At 45.7% G+C, this 20,032-nt stretch overlaps 1 protein-coding gene across 1 annotated transcript in view; it reads left to right on the forward strand.

Annotated features, from left to right (window-relative positions):
- CLCF1 (cardiotrophin like cytokine factor 1) overlaps positions 1-19,513 on the forward strand; it is a 188,407-nt gene extending 168,894 nt beyond the window's left edge. Inside the window, exon 3 of the mRNA XM_030190329.1 lies at positions 18,491-19,513. Coding sequence (XP_030046189.1) covers positions 18,491-18,973 — 483 coding nt within the window. The 3' untranslated portion in view covers positions 18,974-19,513. The remainder of the gene's footprint in view (positions 1-18,490) is intronic.
- Positions 19,514-20,032: the final 519 nt, after the last annotated feature.

Genomic DNA, 20,032 nt, shown 5'->3' on the forward strand with positions numbered 1-20,032 from the left:
AATAGTGCTCATCATTGCTCATTAACACCTGCTATCAATGCTATCAAACCCCGCCTGATCTTCCCCTATCAGTGTTGTCAAACATAATGTCAGGCGATCTGCCAATATATAGGATAAAATCTTTACGTCCACATTAATGAGAGGAATAGGATGATAAGATCCTGGTGAAGATTGTGGGCGGCCGGGCTTGGATATAAGACTTATCAGAGCTGCAGTAGCATGCAAGGAGAATTCCTGGTGTTCCACCACCGCATTATAGTAAACCAGAAGAGGACCCACTAGAGGAATCTGCAACAATTTATAAAATGCCCTTGTATAGCCATTCGGGCTTGGGGCAGAATGTAGCTTAAGGGCTTTAATGATTTTTCTGCTCTTTAGCCCTCAAGGGTTGGTTAAATGATGCCACTGCCTCTGAAGAAAGACGTGGTAGCCCGGATTGTTGCAAATAGTCTATAATGGCATGCTCGGACGGGTTCCGATCTGTCCCTGTTGAAAGTGTGACTGAAATACCTCCGCAATTTCCTCCATCTTAGTGACAAGTATGCCCGGAGAGGACTGAATAGAAGGAATATAACGGGTTGCCCTATCAGCTTTAACCACTTTTGCCAACATCTTTCCAGTAAGGTTACCAAACCAGAAGAAGCAATACTTACGGTATAACAACATTCATGAAGTTCATTCGTGCAGCAAACCATTCAGCAACATCTGAATAGCCATCAGCATCTCGAATAAAGCAGGAGCGGGGTGTGCAATGTGCCTGCATTTAAGGGTCCACTGCTGCTGTTCAAGAGCCACGATACCCTGCATGATATGACGATTACGAGTACTAACAAATGCAATAATGTCTCCACATAGCACTGCTTTTGCCATTGGCCAGAATAATAACGGGGTGTCCAGAAGCTGCTGATTATGAGATAGAAAATCCTCCCAACGCCGCTGAAGGTAGATTTGAAAATCTGGTGACATATAGAGATATGCCGGAAAATGCCAGCCTGAAGATTGACAAAAATACGGCTCTAGCTCTAGATCTACCCAGACCATAGTGTGGTCTGAGATTTCCTCGGTACCAATGGTAGCACTGCACACCTGGGAAAAAGCCCCTTTTTGGATCAATATGTAATCCAATCTAGAAAATGTGCCGTGTCCACGGGACGTGTATGTGTAATCTCTTTCTTTGGGATTTGTTTATTTATTTGTTACATTTGTATCCCACATTTTCCCACCGATTTGTAGGCTCAATGTGGCTTACATAGTACCGGAGAGGCGTTTGTAGACTCCGGTGTTTACAAATACAAAGTGATGTTATGGTAAGATAAAGTTCATGTGGCACAGCCACATTAGGGAATCTAACAGTGGAGGAGTTGTGTTATGTCCATTACGTACTTTAGTTTTGTTGTGTTGCTGGGGTTAGGCATTTAAGTTGGATCAGAAGGGTATGCCCTTTTAAACAGGTTGGTTTTTAGTGTTTTCCAGAAGTTTAGGTGGTCGTACGTCGTTTTCAAGGCCAGGTATCCACTAAATCTAGGAAGGAACAAAACTGTGAAAAGTAACAGTCAGCACCCGACCCCATGCCCTGTCTGGACTCAGAGTGATCTAGGTGACAATCTAACACGAGTTGAAGTCTCCTAGGCAAAGTAATGTCTGGTCTGGATATGGTTGGCAAGCCTTTAACAATTGAGAGAAGAAGGATTGATTTGTTGGTGTGGGTCCAAACACCCCCACCAGAATAATGTGGGCACCCCTGCAAGTTGAATCGCACCCCTAAGTAGCGACCCTACGAGTCCTTAAACAGCAATTCTGAGGCACATGCCATGGATTTGTGCACTAAGATGGCAACACCACCTTGACGCCCAGAGGATGAGGACCTGTAAACACCTACCCAGCACTGGTTTGATTTTACATGCTCCATTGGTGAAAGCCTTGTCTCTTGAAGGCATGCAATGTCAGCTCTATGACGATTTAAAGCTGCCAGTATTTTGGTCCATTTCATAGGGGAGGTTATCCCACAAATGTTCCAAGAGAGCAAATGAATTGGCATACCTTGAACAGTACTCATGTGAGCAGGGACAACAGCAAGACAGTAAAAAGTTCCAAAACCACCTCGATGGTTGCAAGGCACCCAGCCCCCTCCTGAGACCACCCAGGTCCCACAACCGCTTACCCCCCACACCTCCACAAATGACAAATAAGAGCAACTCGCAGTCACCAACCATCCAGTCCATTCGCATTCCACTACTGTACCACAGAAACTTTAAACTAAAGACCCAAACCCTCACCCACCCCATCCCATCCAACACTCCCCATACCAACCAACATCCCCCCCCCCCCCCCCCCCCCTCCATTTGGAAAAACAGTTATCATTTCCAACTAACTTAGGCCCCTAGATAGGAGACTACTGATTGAGCTAGGAGGCCTCCAGCCTAAAATCAGCTTGATGCCTGTTATGGATAAGAAGTGCAGTGTTTTTGGCTTCCCTCTAGGAGGGGCCATCATCATAAAATCCCCAACAAGATAAGTTTACAGCAGAGAACAGGCTAGGACAATAAGATGTCTGTTAAATGTGCAATGAATAACAAAGCAAGTTAATCAGTGGCAGGTAGACGATTTACCGAGTCCTGCGCAGCCTACAGGGTCTCACAGACTGATCACCTCCCATCGAGGTATACTTTTAGCACTGCAGGGTAAAGAAATTGAAAATGGAAATGCCGTTCAAAGAGAGCATTGCAAATAGGATTGAATTGCTGGCGTCTATCCAGCAGCACAGGAGAATAATCTTGGAACATCAAAATCTGTTTTCCCTTATATTGTAGCTGCTCCTTATTTCGTTGTAGGTGCATAGCAGCTTAGCTTTGTGAGCATAATTCAGGACTCGGGCCACAACTGCCTGGGGGTGAGCCGCCGTATTGCGCCTGTGGCTCATCCTATGGGTCCTCTCCAAGAAAAGCTGTCCATTACCAGAAGAAAGTGGAAATTTAGCAGCCAGCCATGTCACAAGCAGGTCAGGAAGCTGGTGTTCCGGAATGGATTCAGGGAGGCCCAGCAGATGAATATATTACGCCTGGATCTATTCTTCAGGTTTTCTACCTTCAACAGTTGCTCTGAGAGCTGAGGCTGAAGCTGTTCTAGCTGTGCACACATGGTAGTGCTAGAATCCTCCAACCCCAAGAGTCTATATTCCAGCTCCCCAGTTTGACCATCAGACGCCAATAAGGAGCCCCTCAAAATTCACCATCCTGCTTATAATCGAACGAAAAAAACGCCCAAGAGTCGACCTAAATCGGGAGATGGACGTTAATCTCACAAAAACGAGTAAATCCATATAATCGAAAGCAATGTTTTAGTGCGTCCGTGTCGCTCGTACGTGGACGTAAAAACGTCCAAATAAGAGGCGTGTCGGGGGCGTGTTAGGGGCGGTGATACGACGTGGCCGGGTACAACGTATAACGAATAGCGAAAGGGCTCTGGTTGAGCGGGAAGATGGGCGTAATATGATGGACCCGAAATAAAAGCGACCAGAGCAAGGGGGAAAGCGTCTTTAGACCCATTAGCGATTGTGTGTAGTTGGAGAGTGGCGATATTGTTGGTGGAAGAGCGGAAGTGGTGGTTGCAGAGAGAAAGCCGAGCGTGTTCAGTACCTGTGACCGTCGTCTGTGTGCCCTGCCTCTTTTTGTGTCTTACCCTTTGACCGTTCCTTACTCCTACTCCTTTGCTCCATCGCCCCCTTCCCCTCCCCCTATCCCTCCCCATTCACTCTTCCCACGTGTGTACTCTATTCCCTGACCTCCGTTTGTCTCTGTGTGCCTGTACTGTTTGGCGAGTGAGTGGCCAGAGGGCGTGGTGGCTGGAAGTGACAGATCTGTGTGTGTTGCTGTTTGTTTGACTACTAGTCCTAATACTTGCACTGGTGGTGGGGATATGGATGCACTTAATGCACTTGTGGCATGCATGCTACACGAAGAGGCCACCCACCGCAGGAGGTATTCACGGCCCCGAGTGTTTAGGCCCCGCACCACCTTCCTACAACTCACTGACCAGCAGTGTCTAACAAGGTTCAGGTTGATAGGGCCACCATTCGTCAGCTGTGTGAGCAGCTGAAACCCCTCCTTCAGCCCCAGACACGTAGGAATAACCCCATCCCTGCCCACCTCAAAATCACTTCCGCTCTCTCTGTCCTGGCCACTGGCAGTTTTCAATCCGTATTAGCTGCTAACACAGGCCTCACCCAGGCTTCTATTTCACACTGTCTCACCCAGTTCCTGGATGCCTTCATGACTCACACCTCACACTACATCACTTTCCCCACCACCCCCCAGGCCCTGCACAACAACATGGCCGCCTTCTATGCTGTTGCTAGATTCCCCTCGGTCATCGGTGTGATAGACTGCACACACGTAGCCCTCAGACCCCCCCGGGCACACGAAGCCACCTACAGAAATAAGAAGGCATTTCATTCTATGAACATGCAAGTTGTATGTGATGCCCAGGGGGAGATATTAGACGTGTGTGCCAGGTACCCCGGCTCCAGCCACGATGCCTACATCCTACAGCACTCGGGCATCTTCCGCAGGTTCGAGCGAGGGGAGTTCATTGGTGGATGGCTACTAGGTAAGTGCAACATGCATGTACCACCCATACTAGACCTCCTCCACTGGGCAACCCTCCGCCCTGGCTTCCTCCACCACAACCCACTATCCAAATCCCCCCGCCCCCCCTGTACCTGCTCCAAGCGATACACACTCATCTATCTCATTCTGCTTTTCTGCAAAGGTGACCGAGGCTACCCGCAGAGGACATGGCTTATGACCCCCCTGATCCACCCACAACCAGGGCCAGAAGAAACCTACAACAGGAAACATCGCAGCACCCGGGGGATCATTGAGCGCACCTTTGGTTTATTGAAAAACCGCTTCCGCTGTCTGGACCGGTCTGGAGGAGAGCTGCTCTACAGTCCAGAAAAGGTGGCCAAGATCTTTGTGGCGTGCTGTATGTTGCACAATTTGGCCCAGCGCAGAGGACAGCCTCTCCCAGAGGAGCCACAGCCACCACCAGAAGAGGCCCCAGATGAGCTGGAAGAGGAGCCCCCTCCACCCCCAGCCCACAGAGCAGAGCTCAATGCCTACCAGCTTGGCGTAAGAGCAAGACAAAGACTCATTGAAACAAGTTTTAGGTGAATGTAAGTGAACATTTATTTTGTACATACAGTGCATATGTGTTTGGTCAACCCCACCACCACCACCACCACCACCCCCCTCCCACACCCACCCCCCTCCCACCAACCCTCACCCTACAGCATGTCCCATCATTTTCCCCTTCCCTTCCCCCGTCCCCTCCTACCCCTCCCACGCCCTTCCTTTGCAGCTGGTGCTGCATGGGAAGTCTCTTCTGAGCTGCTGCTCCCAGTGTCCTCCTCCCTATCCCCACGGCAGCCTGCGGCTTCGGCTGCACCGTGGAAATCGGGCCACCTTCTTGCTTCTAGTGGTCTGGCCACAGGACCCAGAATGGGAGCAGATTTCGCGGGTGCTGCAGGAGTGGGTGCGGAGGCTGAGGAGCGCAATGCCCACCTCTTAGCTGGTGGTTGCTGGTGGTCAGTGGAGGAGGATGTTGATGGCAGGGGCTGCTCCAGCAGCACGGGGGCTGGAGTAGGCGCGGTGCCCTGAGGGCGCAGGTGTTGGATGCTCTGCTCCAGCCATCTCAGTTGCTGGAGCACCTCCTGGTGGCCTTCACGGTGCGCCTGGAGGAGTTCCTGGTGTGCTCGCTGCTGTGCCTCCAGTGCTTGGCGCTGCAGCTCCAGTTTCTGCTGGCGGTACTCCTCCAAGCGCACGTTGTGGCGGAGTAGCTCCATTGGCCAGCCGCAGGAGTTGCCTCCTTTGGCCAGATGACCTCTGGCGGGGAGCTGGGCCCTCCTCCTCCTCAACAAAGTCCTCTGGTGCTGGAGATGCGGCCTCTGCTGGTGGTGGTGGTGGCAGAGGCTGGACAGCTGGTGCAGGTGGTGGTGGTGGTGGCAGAGGCTAGACAGCTGGTGCAGGTGGTGGTGGTGGTGGCAGAGGCTGGACAGCTGGTGCAGGTGGTGGTGGTGGTGGCAGAGGCTGGACAGCTGGTGGTGGTAGAGGCTGGACAGCTGGTGCAGGTGGTGGTGGACGCGGAGGATGCACAGCTGGTGCAGGTGGTAGAGGCTGGACAGCTGGTGCAGGTGGTGGTGGACGCGGAGGATGCACAGCTGGTGCAGGTGGTGGAGGCTGGACTGCTGGTGCTGCAGGCTGTGGAGGTTGAGACTGGACGGATGGTGTAGGGCGTTGGCCTTGCAGGCCACTAGGGCCAGCCTCCTCTGAGTCTTCACCTGTATAGCACAAGAGTGAGGAATAGTGTTGGTGCAAATAACCCACTTTTGTCTTTCAGCATTCATATACATTGGTATGTCCCCCAACCTGATGACCCAGCAAAGAGATGGTGAGGAGGAATGGAATTGACACGGGTACGAAAGAGAGAGGCCCGCAGGCAGCTGGGTAGAGGGTGGTGGATGAGCAGCCAAGAGAAGGACACCACTCACAACGTTGTGCTCAAGCTGTTAGTTGTATAATTGTTAAATTGAACAACATTGCAGCATGTGTTGTGTTACTACTGACTTGCTAAACTGCATAGAACTGCTTTATGACCCCCATTACAGGCTCCTTCAGTTGAATGCATGTGGCCCACACTCAGTAGAGCACAGAGGTCACAGGAGGAACTAGGCACAGTTTGGTAATGGGAAAATAGGAGGGAGTAGTAGGGAAGGACGGCCCCCAGAGTTCTGCCACAGTAGTAACCTACACACACCCATAGGAGCCAACTGGAAAGTAGTATTGGGGGTGCTAAGCCCAGTGACCAACACTCCTCCCTGCACAGCTACATGATCTTTCCTCAATATTGGGGGTGCTCACACACACACACAGCACCCACCCTGTCTGCTTGCTCCTATAACACACATGACCACTACCACTACTCAAATAGAGCTTACAATTAATTCTATAAATATGGGCACACAGGACAAGTAAGAGGAAACCCAATGACAACGGTAGGGATAGGGAGTAAGAGTAGACAGCTAGTGAGTAGGGGTTACCAGGTCACAACAGCATCATAAAGGTGGCCTGTTAATATACATAAAGACAGCTAGAGATACTCCCCCCCCCCACCCACCTATCTCCCTCCCTCCTCCTGCCCCCCACTCCTCACCTCCCTCCCCCTGACCCCAACTTCTATAACACAAGTGTACTGCAGCACAACAGATACCCCAACTGCATAGGAAGATGGAAGCTACCGGGAACCAATACAGCACCTCCAACAGCTGGCCCACACCACTGAGAACCTGCCAACCCCACAGTACAGTGCACAGGAACCTGGTGAAAAGAGAGCTACCTAACATCTGACTCCAGACTACATACATACAGTGAATGCACACTCCTTGACTATGAGCACAAAGAGAAGAGGTGGCAGACAAATGAGAGCTTACCATGAACGTCTGTTTCAAGACTGTGTAGTGCGCCTTTTATCTTCTGGAACATTAGCTGCACATCTCCCTGATTGAAATGACCCTCACCGAGGGGTGTTTGATTTGGGCCGACTGTACTAAATTGTTCGCCCCCACACACTGCCTGCTACAACTAGGCAGAGAGAATGGGAGAAAGAAAGGGAGCATCAGGGGATGTGGAAGACAGGAAACGGAAGGCGTGGTGGCTGAGGGCCAACAATAATTTCCCCCCCACCCCCTAAATACACAGGTGTACCCAAGCATACTTAGCTAAACACATACCTTCATATAAGTGAGGGTAAAACCCTGTAACTGATTATTACGAACATCGGGCAAGGTCTAAGTGCAGGAAATGGCAGGTAAAATGGCAATGAAGAAAGGGAAGGCAGGTGGAGACGCCCATACTTATCTACTCATAATCGAAACCATGTGTTCCTAATCGCTATCTGAGCTGGGCACGCTTAGGAATTATGTGTATAATTGAAAAAGTAGCGCCCAAATCAGAAACGCCTATTCCCCCGTCTCAATGGGCGTTCTTGGCGCCTATATAAACGCCCACTCCGTATTTTCGAAAACCCCATTGGTACAATGCCACCACGCATGCCGCCGACCCGGAAGGGTAATTTTCTCGAGGCAGAGGTGGAGCTCCTGGTGCAAGAAATTGTACAGCGGCACCGGAGTCTGTTTGCTCCCACAGGGCAGAGGCTGGCAGCAACAGTAAAGCAGCGGGAATGGGAGGCAGTACGGGACAGCCTGAATGCTGTCTTCCATGCTGGGAGAGACGTGGAGGACTGCAAGAGGAAGTGGCGGAAGCTGAGGAGGGATGTTCGGAGGAAGGCGGGGGCCAATCCCCCAGGCAATGACACTGCCAACCTTACACCCATGGAGCTGATGGTGTACTCCCTCCTACCCCAGGAGGGCATCCACGGGATTGGCTCCATGGACACCTCGGGCCAGGCTGAGGACTCAGGTAGGTGTTTGCATTGTGAGATGCAACGAGGGGTTGATGGGCAGTTGTTGTAGGAGTTATTGGGGGGGGGGGCAGTGGGAAGGGTGTTGAGCACAATTCTTTTATGTGATTTAGGCCATAACATGCAGTAAAAGTAGGGCCTCAGGCAGCTGTACCAGGACACAGTAATCAGCCACCACAATAAGGGGAATAGTAAAGTGGGGCATATCATCTCATTCATCTTGGGGGGATGGTCGGACGTTGCAAGCACGCTCATGGGAGAACCCCTGCAACCTGCATCCTTGATCTGGGACAGATATGGTATTACTAGGTGGCTATTAGGCACATGGGAAATGATATTGTACAACACATTTGCTTTATTCATGAAATGTATGTAGTAATGTGTACAGGTGTCCTGTTTTTGAATACTTACGGCAAGCCCTGAGGTGCCTTCGCACCGCCCGGATGAGGTCAGGCCTCTCCCGCCTCACCCGGCGGAACCGCCTCCTTAGGGACTCGAGGTCCCGGTGGACTCCAAAGCGTCTGTAAGATATAAGTTTGTAGAGCAGGGGTCAGGGGTGTTGGTCCTTTTTGTCCTCTGCACACATTCATTTGCTATTCACATACCAGAGAGAGAGGGTCTACAGTGTTGGGGGGGGGGGCACCTCCATTGGTAGTAAATCATAGGAGCCACCTTTTTACCATTTTGGGGGGTGGAACCCCCAGTGGAGATGATCCCTCCCTCCATACATATTTGATATTGGGGGTGGGGTGGTGAAGCACCCACAGCAGCCACCGAGTTGGTTCCTATGCAGATGATGCCAGAGAGGTGGGCATGAGGCCAGACAATACCGTTTGTATACATTATAATGTATGCTTGTTAAACTACTTTATATGTGTTATCATGACCATGTTATAAAGTATGGTATAGGTTTCATTGGTCTCATGCTTCCACTATTCGGAGGTGTTGTAACCCACTGGCTGCAAAGAGGGGTTGGAAAATGTGGCCTTCACATAACTAACGATATTTTCACATAACACTAATAGCATAGTCACGATACTAACCTAACGAAATACATTCTTGTAGGGATGTGGGAATGGTGGTCGTTTAAATAACATACAAATTATTAGTGATTGTGCATATTCCTATATTACTCATGATCCTTGCATGGACACTCCAGTTACTGCTGGTAACATTGATGACGGAGCTGTTATATGTGTAGGTACAGGAGGGGAGGGGGGTTGGGCCATAACCTTACCTTTGTAACCTTTCCCGGATGCGGGACCAGGCTCGCATGGCCTGCAGCCTGGGGGGCAGGTGGTGGTGCTGTATGAAGAGGGTGTGGCGGTGCCTTAGGCACAGCCTGACGAGGAGCAAACTCTCCTCCTCTCCGAAATTCGGCTCTCGCCGTTGTGCCATTTTTCCACGTGTTGGAAAGAAGTGCCTTATATAGACGACCTTGCGTGAGGGACGTCGTTTCATGCACAGCTCCATATATGGATGACCATTCCATATATGGCCCCTATCAGCACGTGGACGCCCTCGTAAGCATAGACGTCTTTGACGTGCACATGCCTGCAGGAGTGTGAAACGTGCCTTATATAGATGAGTATGACGCACCCCACCCGACCCTTTTCACATATACACAATATGCATTTACTGCATGTTCAGTAGGTGTACAGTGCATGCAGATCCGGACATTCAGATGGGCACATATGATGAAAGTATGGGTGGAGCAGCATGATATGTCTGTAGTTGACACATATATGCGTTCCTCATATATTTCCGTACCCGGATGGCCTGAACAACATGTACTGTACTTGCGATACACCTTTGTACATTATTTTACACACCACGTGATTTGGTCATTTGCACCTGCAATAATCGACCATCTTAGGGCGCCCAATTTAGTCACGCTTATGCGCTCGTCATTTGATTGTTTTCTTACAGGGATAATCGATTATCGAAAAACGCCCACACTATTTTTCCATTATACAGGTCTATTTTTGGACGTTATCGTAAGAACGCCCTAATTCGTACTTGGACGATCTTTCCATTTTGCCCCTCCATATGTTCAGTCAACTTAGTGAGCTACGGTTCCACTGCCCGTTCTACCGCTGCTGTCAGCTGAGCAAGCTGCACTGCAGAGCCAATGCCGCTGGCCCTGCCAGATCCGCCATTTTGTTTTCTGTATTGCAAGCGTTTGGTTTTTCTTTTCTGGCTTGCTTTGCAGGCATCCCAGAGCGACAGTCCACTAGATATCTGTCCATAAAGCTCCACTATACACACACAGGTAAGAAAATCATTCCAACGGACCGAAATAATGCCAAAAAGGTACCTAAAGGTGAGAGGCCTCTGGAGCTCAGCAGAGGAATGTCTGCTGTGCTCAAGACATCACAAGGTCTCCCCAATACCTCTTCAAATGTAACTAACTACAAATTAAGAACCCTGTTTATTTTTAGTGTGTGCTAAACGCTAGAGACACTCATATATTCCTATGGATGTCTCTAGCATTAGCGCATGCTAAAAACGCTAGCACGCCTTTAGCGCAGCTTAGTAAACAGGGCCATAAAGGTTCTAATGTAGGCAAAAATTAACCTTAAACCTCTAAAAGCCAGAATATGCATGCAACACAAAACCAAGACAACGGAAGGAGAGTTTCAAAAAAGAATTTAAAACATTGTTATTTGAGGAGACTTTTGGAGTGTAATAGAGTAGTTATGCTTTAAAAGTAATGTATGTAGCACCGATGAGATGATCAATTGCAGAGAAGACTAGTTGGAGGATGGACTAATTGTATTTTTTGCTTTTTAGTCTTTTTAAGATTGTACTTTGTGTGTATGTTTTTATTGTAAGCTGCCAAGAATTTTACAGATTGTGCAGGTTAACACATTTTTTTGATAAATAAAATTTTCTCCTCTACACTGCACAATATAAAGACAGCAGGTGTAAATTCTAAAAACTGGTATATTCCAATCACTAAAATAAAAATAAAATCATTTTTCTTACCTTTGTTGTCATAAGTACATAAGTAATGCCACACTGGGAAAAGACCAAGGGTCCATCGAGCCCAGCATCCTGTCCACGACAGCGGCCAATCCAGGCCAAGGGCACCTGGCAAGTTTCCCAAACGTACAAGCATTCTATACATGTTATTCCTGGAATTGTGGATTTTTCCCAAGTCCATTTAGTAGTGGTTTATGGACTTGTCCTTTAGGAAACTGTTGAATCCCTCAAATTTGCAAAATCCTATTGCTATTTAGACAATTGTCTAACTTACCTAATGAAGTCCATGCCTTCAATTTTAAACAAGCTGTGCTGCATTGTATTGAAAATCATTTCTTGTCTGGAACTTTTCCCAATTATCTATCTGACATCATTTCAATGCCAATATTGTAGAATCCTTTGGCCAATAAAGAGGATACGGCTAATTACAGACCAGTGATATCTATTCCTTATCTTGCTTAGCCTTGATAACAAAGCAATTAGTGACCCATTTAGATCAATTTAATTTACTTTATATATCACAAACGGGATTCCATACTAAACATAGCATGGAAACCATATTAATTTCTTTATTGGATAATATAAGAATTTTATTGAATAGGGAAGAGGGAACCCTTATCATGCAACTTGATTTATCAAGTGCTTTCCATTTGGTCGATCATAGCGTTCTTTTAGAAATTCTATTTTATTTATTTATTTATTTATTTAACACATTTATATCCCACTTAGTTGCAGGCTCAATGTGGCTTACACAATACCATAGAAGTAGGCTCCGGTTCAATAATGCAAATACATAGTACAGTAGTAAGTATGTAACAAACATCAGTATAAAACATCAAGCAAGTAAAGAGGGGGTAGTGATAGTATTTTGCTCTGTCGCAGGAAGTAGGAAGTTAATTTGGATCGGGGGGGTAGGCCTTCTTAAACAAGTTGGTTTTTAATAGTTTCCTGAAGTTAAGATGGTTTTGGATAGATCTCACGGTTTTGGGCAAAGCGTTCCACAGTTGTGTACTTATGTAAGACAAGCTAGATGCATAAGTTGATTTGTATCTAAGTCCATCGCAGTCTGGATAATGCAGATTTAAATAAGTTCGGGATAGGCTGGTATTATTTCTGGGTGGTAATTTTGGTGTAATAGGTAATGTGTTATCCTGGCTGAAGGGATTTTTGATCTCTCAATCTTATTATATTATATTAAATTACAGGATCAAATATCAGAAAGCTGGTCTTTACCTTCAGGCATTCCTCAGGGATCTACTACTACTACTACTACTATTTAGCATTTCTATAGCGCTACAAGGCATACGCAGCGCTGCACAAACATAGAAGAAAGACAGTCCCTGCTCAAAGAGCTTACAATCTAATAGACAAAAATAAAGTAAGCAAATCAAATCAATTATTGTGAACGGGAAGGAAGAGAGGAGGGTAGGTGGAGGCGAGTGGTTACAAGTGGTTACGAGTCAAAAGCAATGTTAAAGAGGTGGGCTTTCAGTCTAGATTTAAAGGTGGCCAAGGATGGGGCAAGACGTAGGGGCTCAGGAAGTTTATTCCAGGCGTAGGGTGCAGCGAGACAGAAGGCGCCAAGTCTGGAGTTGGCAGTAATGGAGAAGGGAACAGATAAGAAGGATTTATCCATGGAGCGGAGTGCACGGGAAGGGGTGTAGGGAAGGACGAGTGTGGAGAGATACTGGGGAGCAGCAGAGTGAGTACATTTATGGGTTAGTAGAAGAAGTTTGAACAGGATGCGAAAACGGATAGGGAGCCAGTGAAGGGTCTTTAGGAGAGGGGTAGTATGAGTAAAGTGACCCTGGCGGAAGATGAGACGGGCAGCAAAGTTTTGAACCGACTGGAGAGGGGAGAGGTGACTAAGTGGGAGGCCAGCAAGAAGCAGATTGCAGTAGTCTAAACGAGAGGTGACAAGGGTGTGGATGAGGGTTTTGGTAGAGTGCTTGGAAAGAAAGGGGCGGATTTTACGGATGTTGTAAAGAAAGAAACGACAGGTCTTGGCAATCTGCTGGATATGAGCAGAGAAGGAGAGAGAAGAGTCAAAGATGACCCCAAGGTTTCGAGCTGAGGAGACAGGGAGAATGAGAGAGCCATCAACAGAAATAGAAAACGGGGGGAGCGGGGAGGTGGGTTTGGGGGGGAAAATGAGAAGCTCGGTTTTGGATCTCCACTATCCCCAGTTTTGTTAAATGTCTTAATGTCCTCTTTGCCCTGCGCTAGTGTAAGTGCGTGTCTTTTTGCCGAAAATGGACATGCGGCAAAATAAATTGGCGTGTCCAATTTGTTTCTGAGACCTTACCGCCACCCATTGACTTAGCGGTAAGGTCTCACGCATTAACTGGGCGATAATAATCAACACACGTACAATGCTGATTACCACCCGGTTAGCGCCGTGCACAGGAAAATAGAAAAATATTTTCCGGCACGTGTAATGGACGCGCGTAAAAAATGAAATTACCACCCGGGCCATGGGGTAGCCGGGCAGTAGTTCAAAATTGACGCACATAGGACACATGTAGGCTCCCACGCAGCTTAGTAAAATGGCCCCTCAATGAGATAAACTTGGAAACCGTGATTTGAAACCTAATAATAGGACTAACATGAAACAATATCAAAAATATATACATATTTATCAGCACTGTAAAACAATCATATAACAGAAATATGATAAATGTGAGTATAATACGTGCTGTACCATAATAGTCTTTCATCTTAAGAGACAGCACAGGGTGTAAGTGAAGTGGAACATACATAAGAGAGAGTAACAGGAATTAGGTAGAGAAGAAAGAGAATAAGTTGCATGTGGAATCAGAAAAGTGCATGAAAATGATCCCAGCTAGGGTAGGAGTGGATAAGCAAGACCTGCAACAGTCCTGTATTTTCAGCTGGTGTTAGTCCTTATCTGGGTGAGACTAGCTAGTTAGATGCTTCTTCCATTAAAGGCAAAAGCCCAAAGGCAATTATGTAACCCCTTGGCTCTACATCTGTGCAAATTTGCCATCTTACACAGTGAGATAAAGACATCATCATATTTTTAATTTGTAGTTTGTAACACAAAGTTCCTCCCTTGCCATTTATGAATGATAAAAGCCATTCATCTTTCCAGCCTGACAGCTTTTCTTGCTTTGGCTGCTGCTTGTGCCCTCTCATTATCTCTCCTCCCAGAAGGCAGAGCATGCCCATCTCTGCCTCTCCATCAAACCAGAAATTTGTCACCACCACCCACCACCACAGTCTGATCTTGCCCTCTTCAGGAGCATGCAGGAGAAGGTGCTGCAACATTTTAATAAGAGAGCACTAGAATAAATAGATAATATCAATGAAGAAAATAAAATAGTCCTTGTTTGGTTTCACCTTAAATCAGAGACTACTAAAAAATCTGACATGTGATGTTTCAAACACTTCATGTACTATCTTATTGTTAAAAACAGAGCTTGTGGTCTTCTAATACACATACCAAAAATAGCGCTAAATATCAGCCGGACTGTCTATTGAACAAATTGGTTGCCAATCATCTGTATGCAAAGTACACTGACACAGGAAAGTGTGCCCACCTACCCAAGTAACAGGTGCATGGTGGACAGAAGAAATATTAAAATTTGCACAACTTATAATAGTAACCTAATGGTTTGTGCAATAGATTGATAACCTGGGGAACTGGGTTCAATTCCCACTGTAGTTGCTTGTGACCCTGGGCAAGTCACTTAGGGGCCCTTTTACTAAGCTGCATAGGCACTTACACATGCCCAATACACATCAATTTTGAGTTACCACCCGGCTACCGTTTGGCCCTTGCATTAAATTCACTTTTGACATGCGTCCGCTAAGCGTGTCAGAAAATAGACCATTACCACCTGGTTACCACGTGAGACCTTACTGCTAGATCAATGGCTGGCGGCAAGGCCTTAGTCTCAAAACGGTCATGCGGCAATTTTCATTTTGCCACATGTCCATTTTGAACAAAAATTTTAAAAAGGCATTTTTTACAAGTGTGCTGAAAAATGATTCTGCGTGCGCCCAAAACACGCACCTACACTACTGCAGGCCATTTTTCAGCGTGCCTTTGTAAAAGGGACCCTTAATTCTCCATTGCTTCAGGTACATTGTGAGCCTATTAGAGCCAGGGAAAATACCTGCATATATGTAAACCATTTTTGTTGTAAAGGGAAAGGGACTTGTATACTGCCTTTCTGTGGTTACAATCAAAATGGTTTATATATTATATGCATGTACTTAGGGCAGTGGAGAGTTAAATGACTCACCCACAGTCATAAGGAGCTATAGTGGGAATTGAACCCAGGTCCCACGGATCAAAGCCCACAGCACTAACCACTATTCCATGCTGAATGCGTTGCTTTTTGCCCAAAACAGGACTGAAGGAGGGTCAAATGCACCTGTATTTGCATATTAGATTTTTGCAATTGCAAAATGTGTTTTTCTGTGCTTACAATTTTTATTGGAATGATATGAGTGTTGTTTCTTTATCACATAATCTTGTGAATTTCTTTATATGTATAGTAATGATTTGTGGCTTTACAGCATGCTGGTTTTGCATGGTAAAAGGTGCCTTTAAATGAGGAAATGCTGTAGACCTGCTGTAAGAAAGTGAGAGAGATATAAAGAGCTTGGAAAAAGAGACAATTTTGCCTGTGTTCAATTCTGGTTGCCGCACCTCAAAAAAAATATAGTGGAATTAGAAAAGGTGCAGAGAAGGGCGACGAAAATGATGAAGGGGATGGGACGACTTCCCTATGAGGAAAGACTAAAGCGGCTAGGGCTCTTCAGCTTGGAGAAAAGGCGGCTGAGGGGAGATATGATAGAGGTCTATAAAATAATGAGTGGAGTTGAACGGGTAGATGTGAAGCGTCTGTTTACGAATTCCAAAAATACTAGGACTAGGGGGCATGCGATGAAGCTACAATGTAGTAAATTTAAAACAAATCGGAGAAACATTTTCTTCACTCAACGTGTAATTAAACTCTGGAATTCGTTGCCAGAGAATGTGGTAAAGGCAGTTTGGACGGCTTCCTAAAGGAAAAGTCCATAGACCGTTATTAAATGGACTTGGGGAAAATCCAGTATTTCTGGGATATGCAGTATAACATGTTTTGTACATTTTTGGGATCTTGCCGGGTATTTGTGACCTGGATTGGCCACTGTTGGAAACAGGATGCTGGGCTCGATGGACCTTTGGTCTTTCCCAGAATGGCAATACTTATGTGCTTATGCACTTATGTACTCATGTGTTATGGCAAACTCTGTACAGATGCCCTTTAGTCTTATGCCTTTCACCTTCTGTTTCCCAACCTTAAGCCTTCTGTTTGCTCTGTTCTCTATTTTCTTATTTATTTATTTATTTAGTGTATTTGATATACCGCTGGAGCCTATACATAGGCATACAGAGGTTCACACACAAGTATTTGAACAGGTATTTTCTATCCCAAGTGGGCTAACAATTTAAGGACCCTGTTTACTAAGATGCGCTAGCATTTTTAGTGTATGCTAAAATTTAGGGCACGCTAATGCTAGAGACACCCATCGATTCCTCTGGAACAAAACCTTCAGTACACTAGCGACAGACACCAGCACAAAACTTTCACTAACACTAGCCACAGAATAAGAGAGTGGCATTGATCCTTCACTGCACATTTAAGTCCTATAAAAGTGTATAAAGTTACTCTTCAATCTATAAATCAAAAAGATTTGTGTATATTGTATATTCTAGAACTAAAATTCCAAAATTATCTGCTAATGCAATGAAGATGTTCACTCTTATTTTTGACGTTTCAAAAACGCTGTTGAATGGTAGGGTCTTCTCCATTGTTTCACCTGATGCAAATAAAAACCACCATAATACAGTTCGTTATCTCCTAATGAATATGCATGAGATAGATTTGCAAGCAATATGAGTCATTTTATGCAAACCTATCTCATGCATATTTATGACCCTTCTCTTTAGTAACTACCAAAACTTTTAATCAAATTATCAAAACATCTTTAGTCAACATCTTTTATATTATATTGCAACACACTTATTTAATACCTTATAAAACCCAAAGTAATAAAAGTTTCAAATAGTTCAAAATTGTTCCTTACTACTCCATTTCCAAATATTTTGGGTTTGTTTTCTCATTATCAAACCCATGGAGTAGTAAGGAACAATTTTGAATGATTTAGAGTGTTGTGGAAGACTGAAAAAGAGACTATTTGAAACTTTTATAATTTTGGAAGCAAGGAGGACGCATCACCTGGTAAACAAGAGGCAAGAATGAGAAGAAAACAGAAAAAAACACTCTTTTAAATAAGGTTTACAAGGAGTAAAATTTATTGGAGAACATTTCCATCAAGAACTTAATATTGACTATCACTGCTTGTTTGGAGAAAGTTGCATGCAGTGCAAACAGCATTGTATGAGGGGTCTGTTTGGAGACTGCGGCAAGCGGTGTTAATAGCATTGTATGAGGGTACATCAATAGCAGATTGTGGAAACTTTGTGCAAACCAATTATATAACAGTATATGTTATACCAGGGAGTTGGGTCTATGTAAGAGTGTGGTTATGCGTGGGTTTTATAAGGTATTAAATAAGTGTGTTGCAATATAATATAAAAGATGTTGAATAAAGATGTTTTGATAATTTGATAAAAAGTTTGGGTAGTTACTAAAGAGAAGGGTATATAAGGTTTAGTAATTTAATTAATTAGTGGATACTCATTGATAATGAGTGCATATTTATTAGGGATATCTTGAAATTCCAGCCCATTTGTGGCCCTCTAATCTAGGGTGCATACATAACAGTTTTGATACGTCTTACATAATGGGACAAGTAACTGTGTTTACATGGAGCTCATCCTAAGAAAAAGCCAGTTGTCTTCCAGTACTCATGTTCTAACATTTGGAAAGAGTTGGTTCTCTATGCTTTGCCCATCAGTTCCAACCTCATGATACAGCAGTTCTTGCAGATAAAAAAGATTTAAACAGTGTTAGTACGAAGACTGAACAATTTCTTTTCTTTTCTTTCTCAGCTCAATTACTTGGGTCCCCCATTCAACGAGCCAGATTTCAACCCTCCTAGAGTCAGCGCTACCGAGAAGATCCCCAGTGCCATGATGGATATTCAGCTGTGGCGCAACCTGAATGACCACTTGCGGCTAGCAGAGAACTACCGTGCCTACAGCCACTTGCTCTGCTACCTTCGTGGCATTGATGGTGAGGTGGCATGGGCCGAGTTGCGCCATAACCTCGACCACTTCTGTTCTAGTCTGCAAGGCTTAATCATTAGTATTGCTGGTGTCATGTCATCGTTAGGGTATCCACTACCACCACAACTTGGCAACCCCACCAGGACCCGAGCAGGGGTCCCCAATGACTTCTTGAAAAAGATGGACGATTTCTGGCTGTTGAAGGAGCTGCAGACATGGCTGTGGCGCTCAGCCAGAGACTTTAACCAGCTCAAGAAGAAGATCCCTCCCTTTGTAGCGATCCGACTTGATGCACACGGGTTTTGACCCACACCAGTATTTGCATTTTCCCCTCCTTCCCCTTTTCAACAACTCAGATGCCTTAGATAATGGCACTGCCACAATCACTAGAACACAAGAAATTCCTTAGGCATACAGAGGCAGATGTTTGATCACTGTACCACAAAGCACTCTGGGACTTGTTGTCCTGCTTTTCTTCCTGCCCTCATACAGCATTCTAGAATTTGTGCTTCTTTCCTTACAGTTCTCAAGATGAGAATACGCCAATGCCAGTTTGCTGTCATTGAATACTAGAGGGGTGCAAGGGGATACAGAGACATGCAAAGAAACAACATTCCGAATCCAAGGAACCAGATTATATGAACTTTAGTCAGGAAACCCTGATATATGAGCAGAGCTGGGGCACTATAAATTGTTATGTTTGCAAGCTTGGACCGTGTATACCCACCACGAATGGAATTGCTCTGGTTAGACCAATAGTTCTAGTTTAGGCTCTATTTCAGTTCAAATTGTGGGCTGCTAACAATTTTATCTGTTAACCCAGTGGTTCCCAAACCTGATCCTGGAGGCACCCCAGCCAGTCAGGTTTTAAGGATATTCACAATGAATATTCAGGAGAGAGATTTGCATGAGGTGTAGGCAGTGCATGTAACTCTCTCTCATGAATATTCATTGTGGATGACCTGAAAACCTGACTGGCTGCCAGGACCAGGATTGGGAACCACTGGGTTAACTCAAACTTTGGGTTGATCTGAGTGATAGACCCAATCCTTCTAACTTAGAGTCTAAATGTAAGGGCCTTTTGCACACTAGGATTGTAAAGTACTAGCATTTGAGTGTGTGAATGTCACATTCAGGTGCAAAAGCACCATCTGTGCTTCCAGACATATTCTATAATGTCAGAATATTCAAGTAACATAGAGGGCAATTATATAAGGTGGCGCCTAGAGGTAGGCGCCTATCGACACTAAGCGCTATTCTATAAGGTAACGCTTATGTACCAGAGCACTTATCTGCCAGGGGAGCATACACATTGGCACAGCATGGGCAGGCCATGGGTATGTATCCCAGGTACACACATAGGGG

The sequence above is a fragment of the Microcaecilia unicolor genome, chromosome 1, assembly GCF_901765095.1.
Source record: "Microcaecilia unicolor chromosome 1, aMicUni1.1, whole genome shotgun sequence".
NCBI lineage: Eukaryota > Metazoa > Chordata > Amphibia > Gymnophiona > Siphonopidae > Microcaecilia > Microcaecilia unicolor.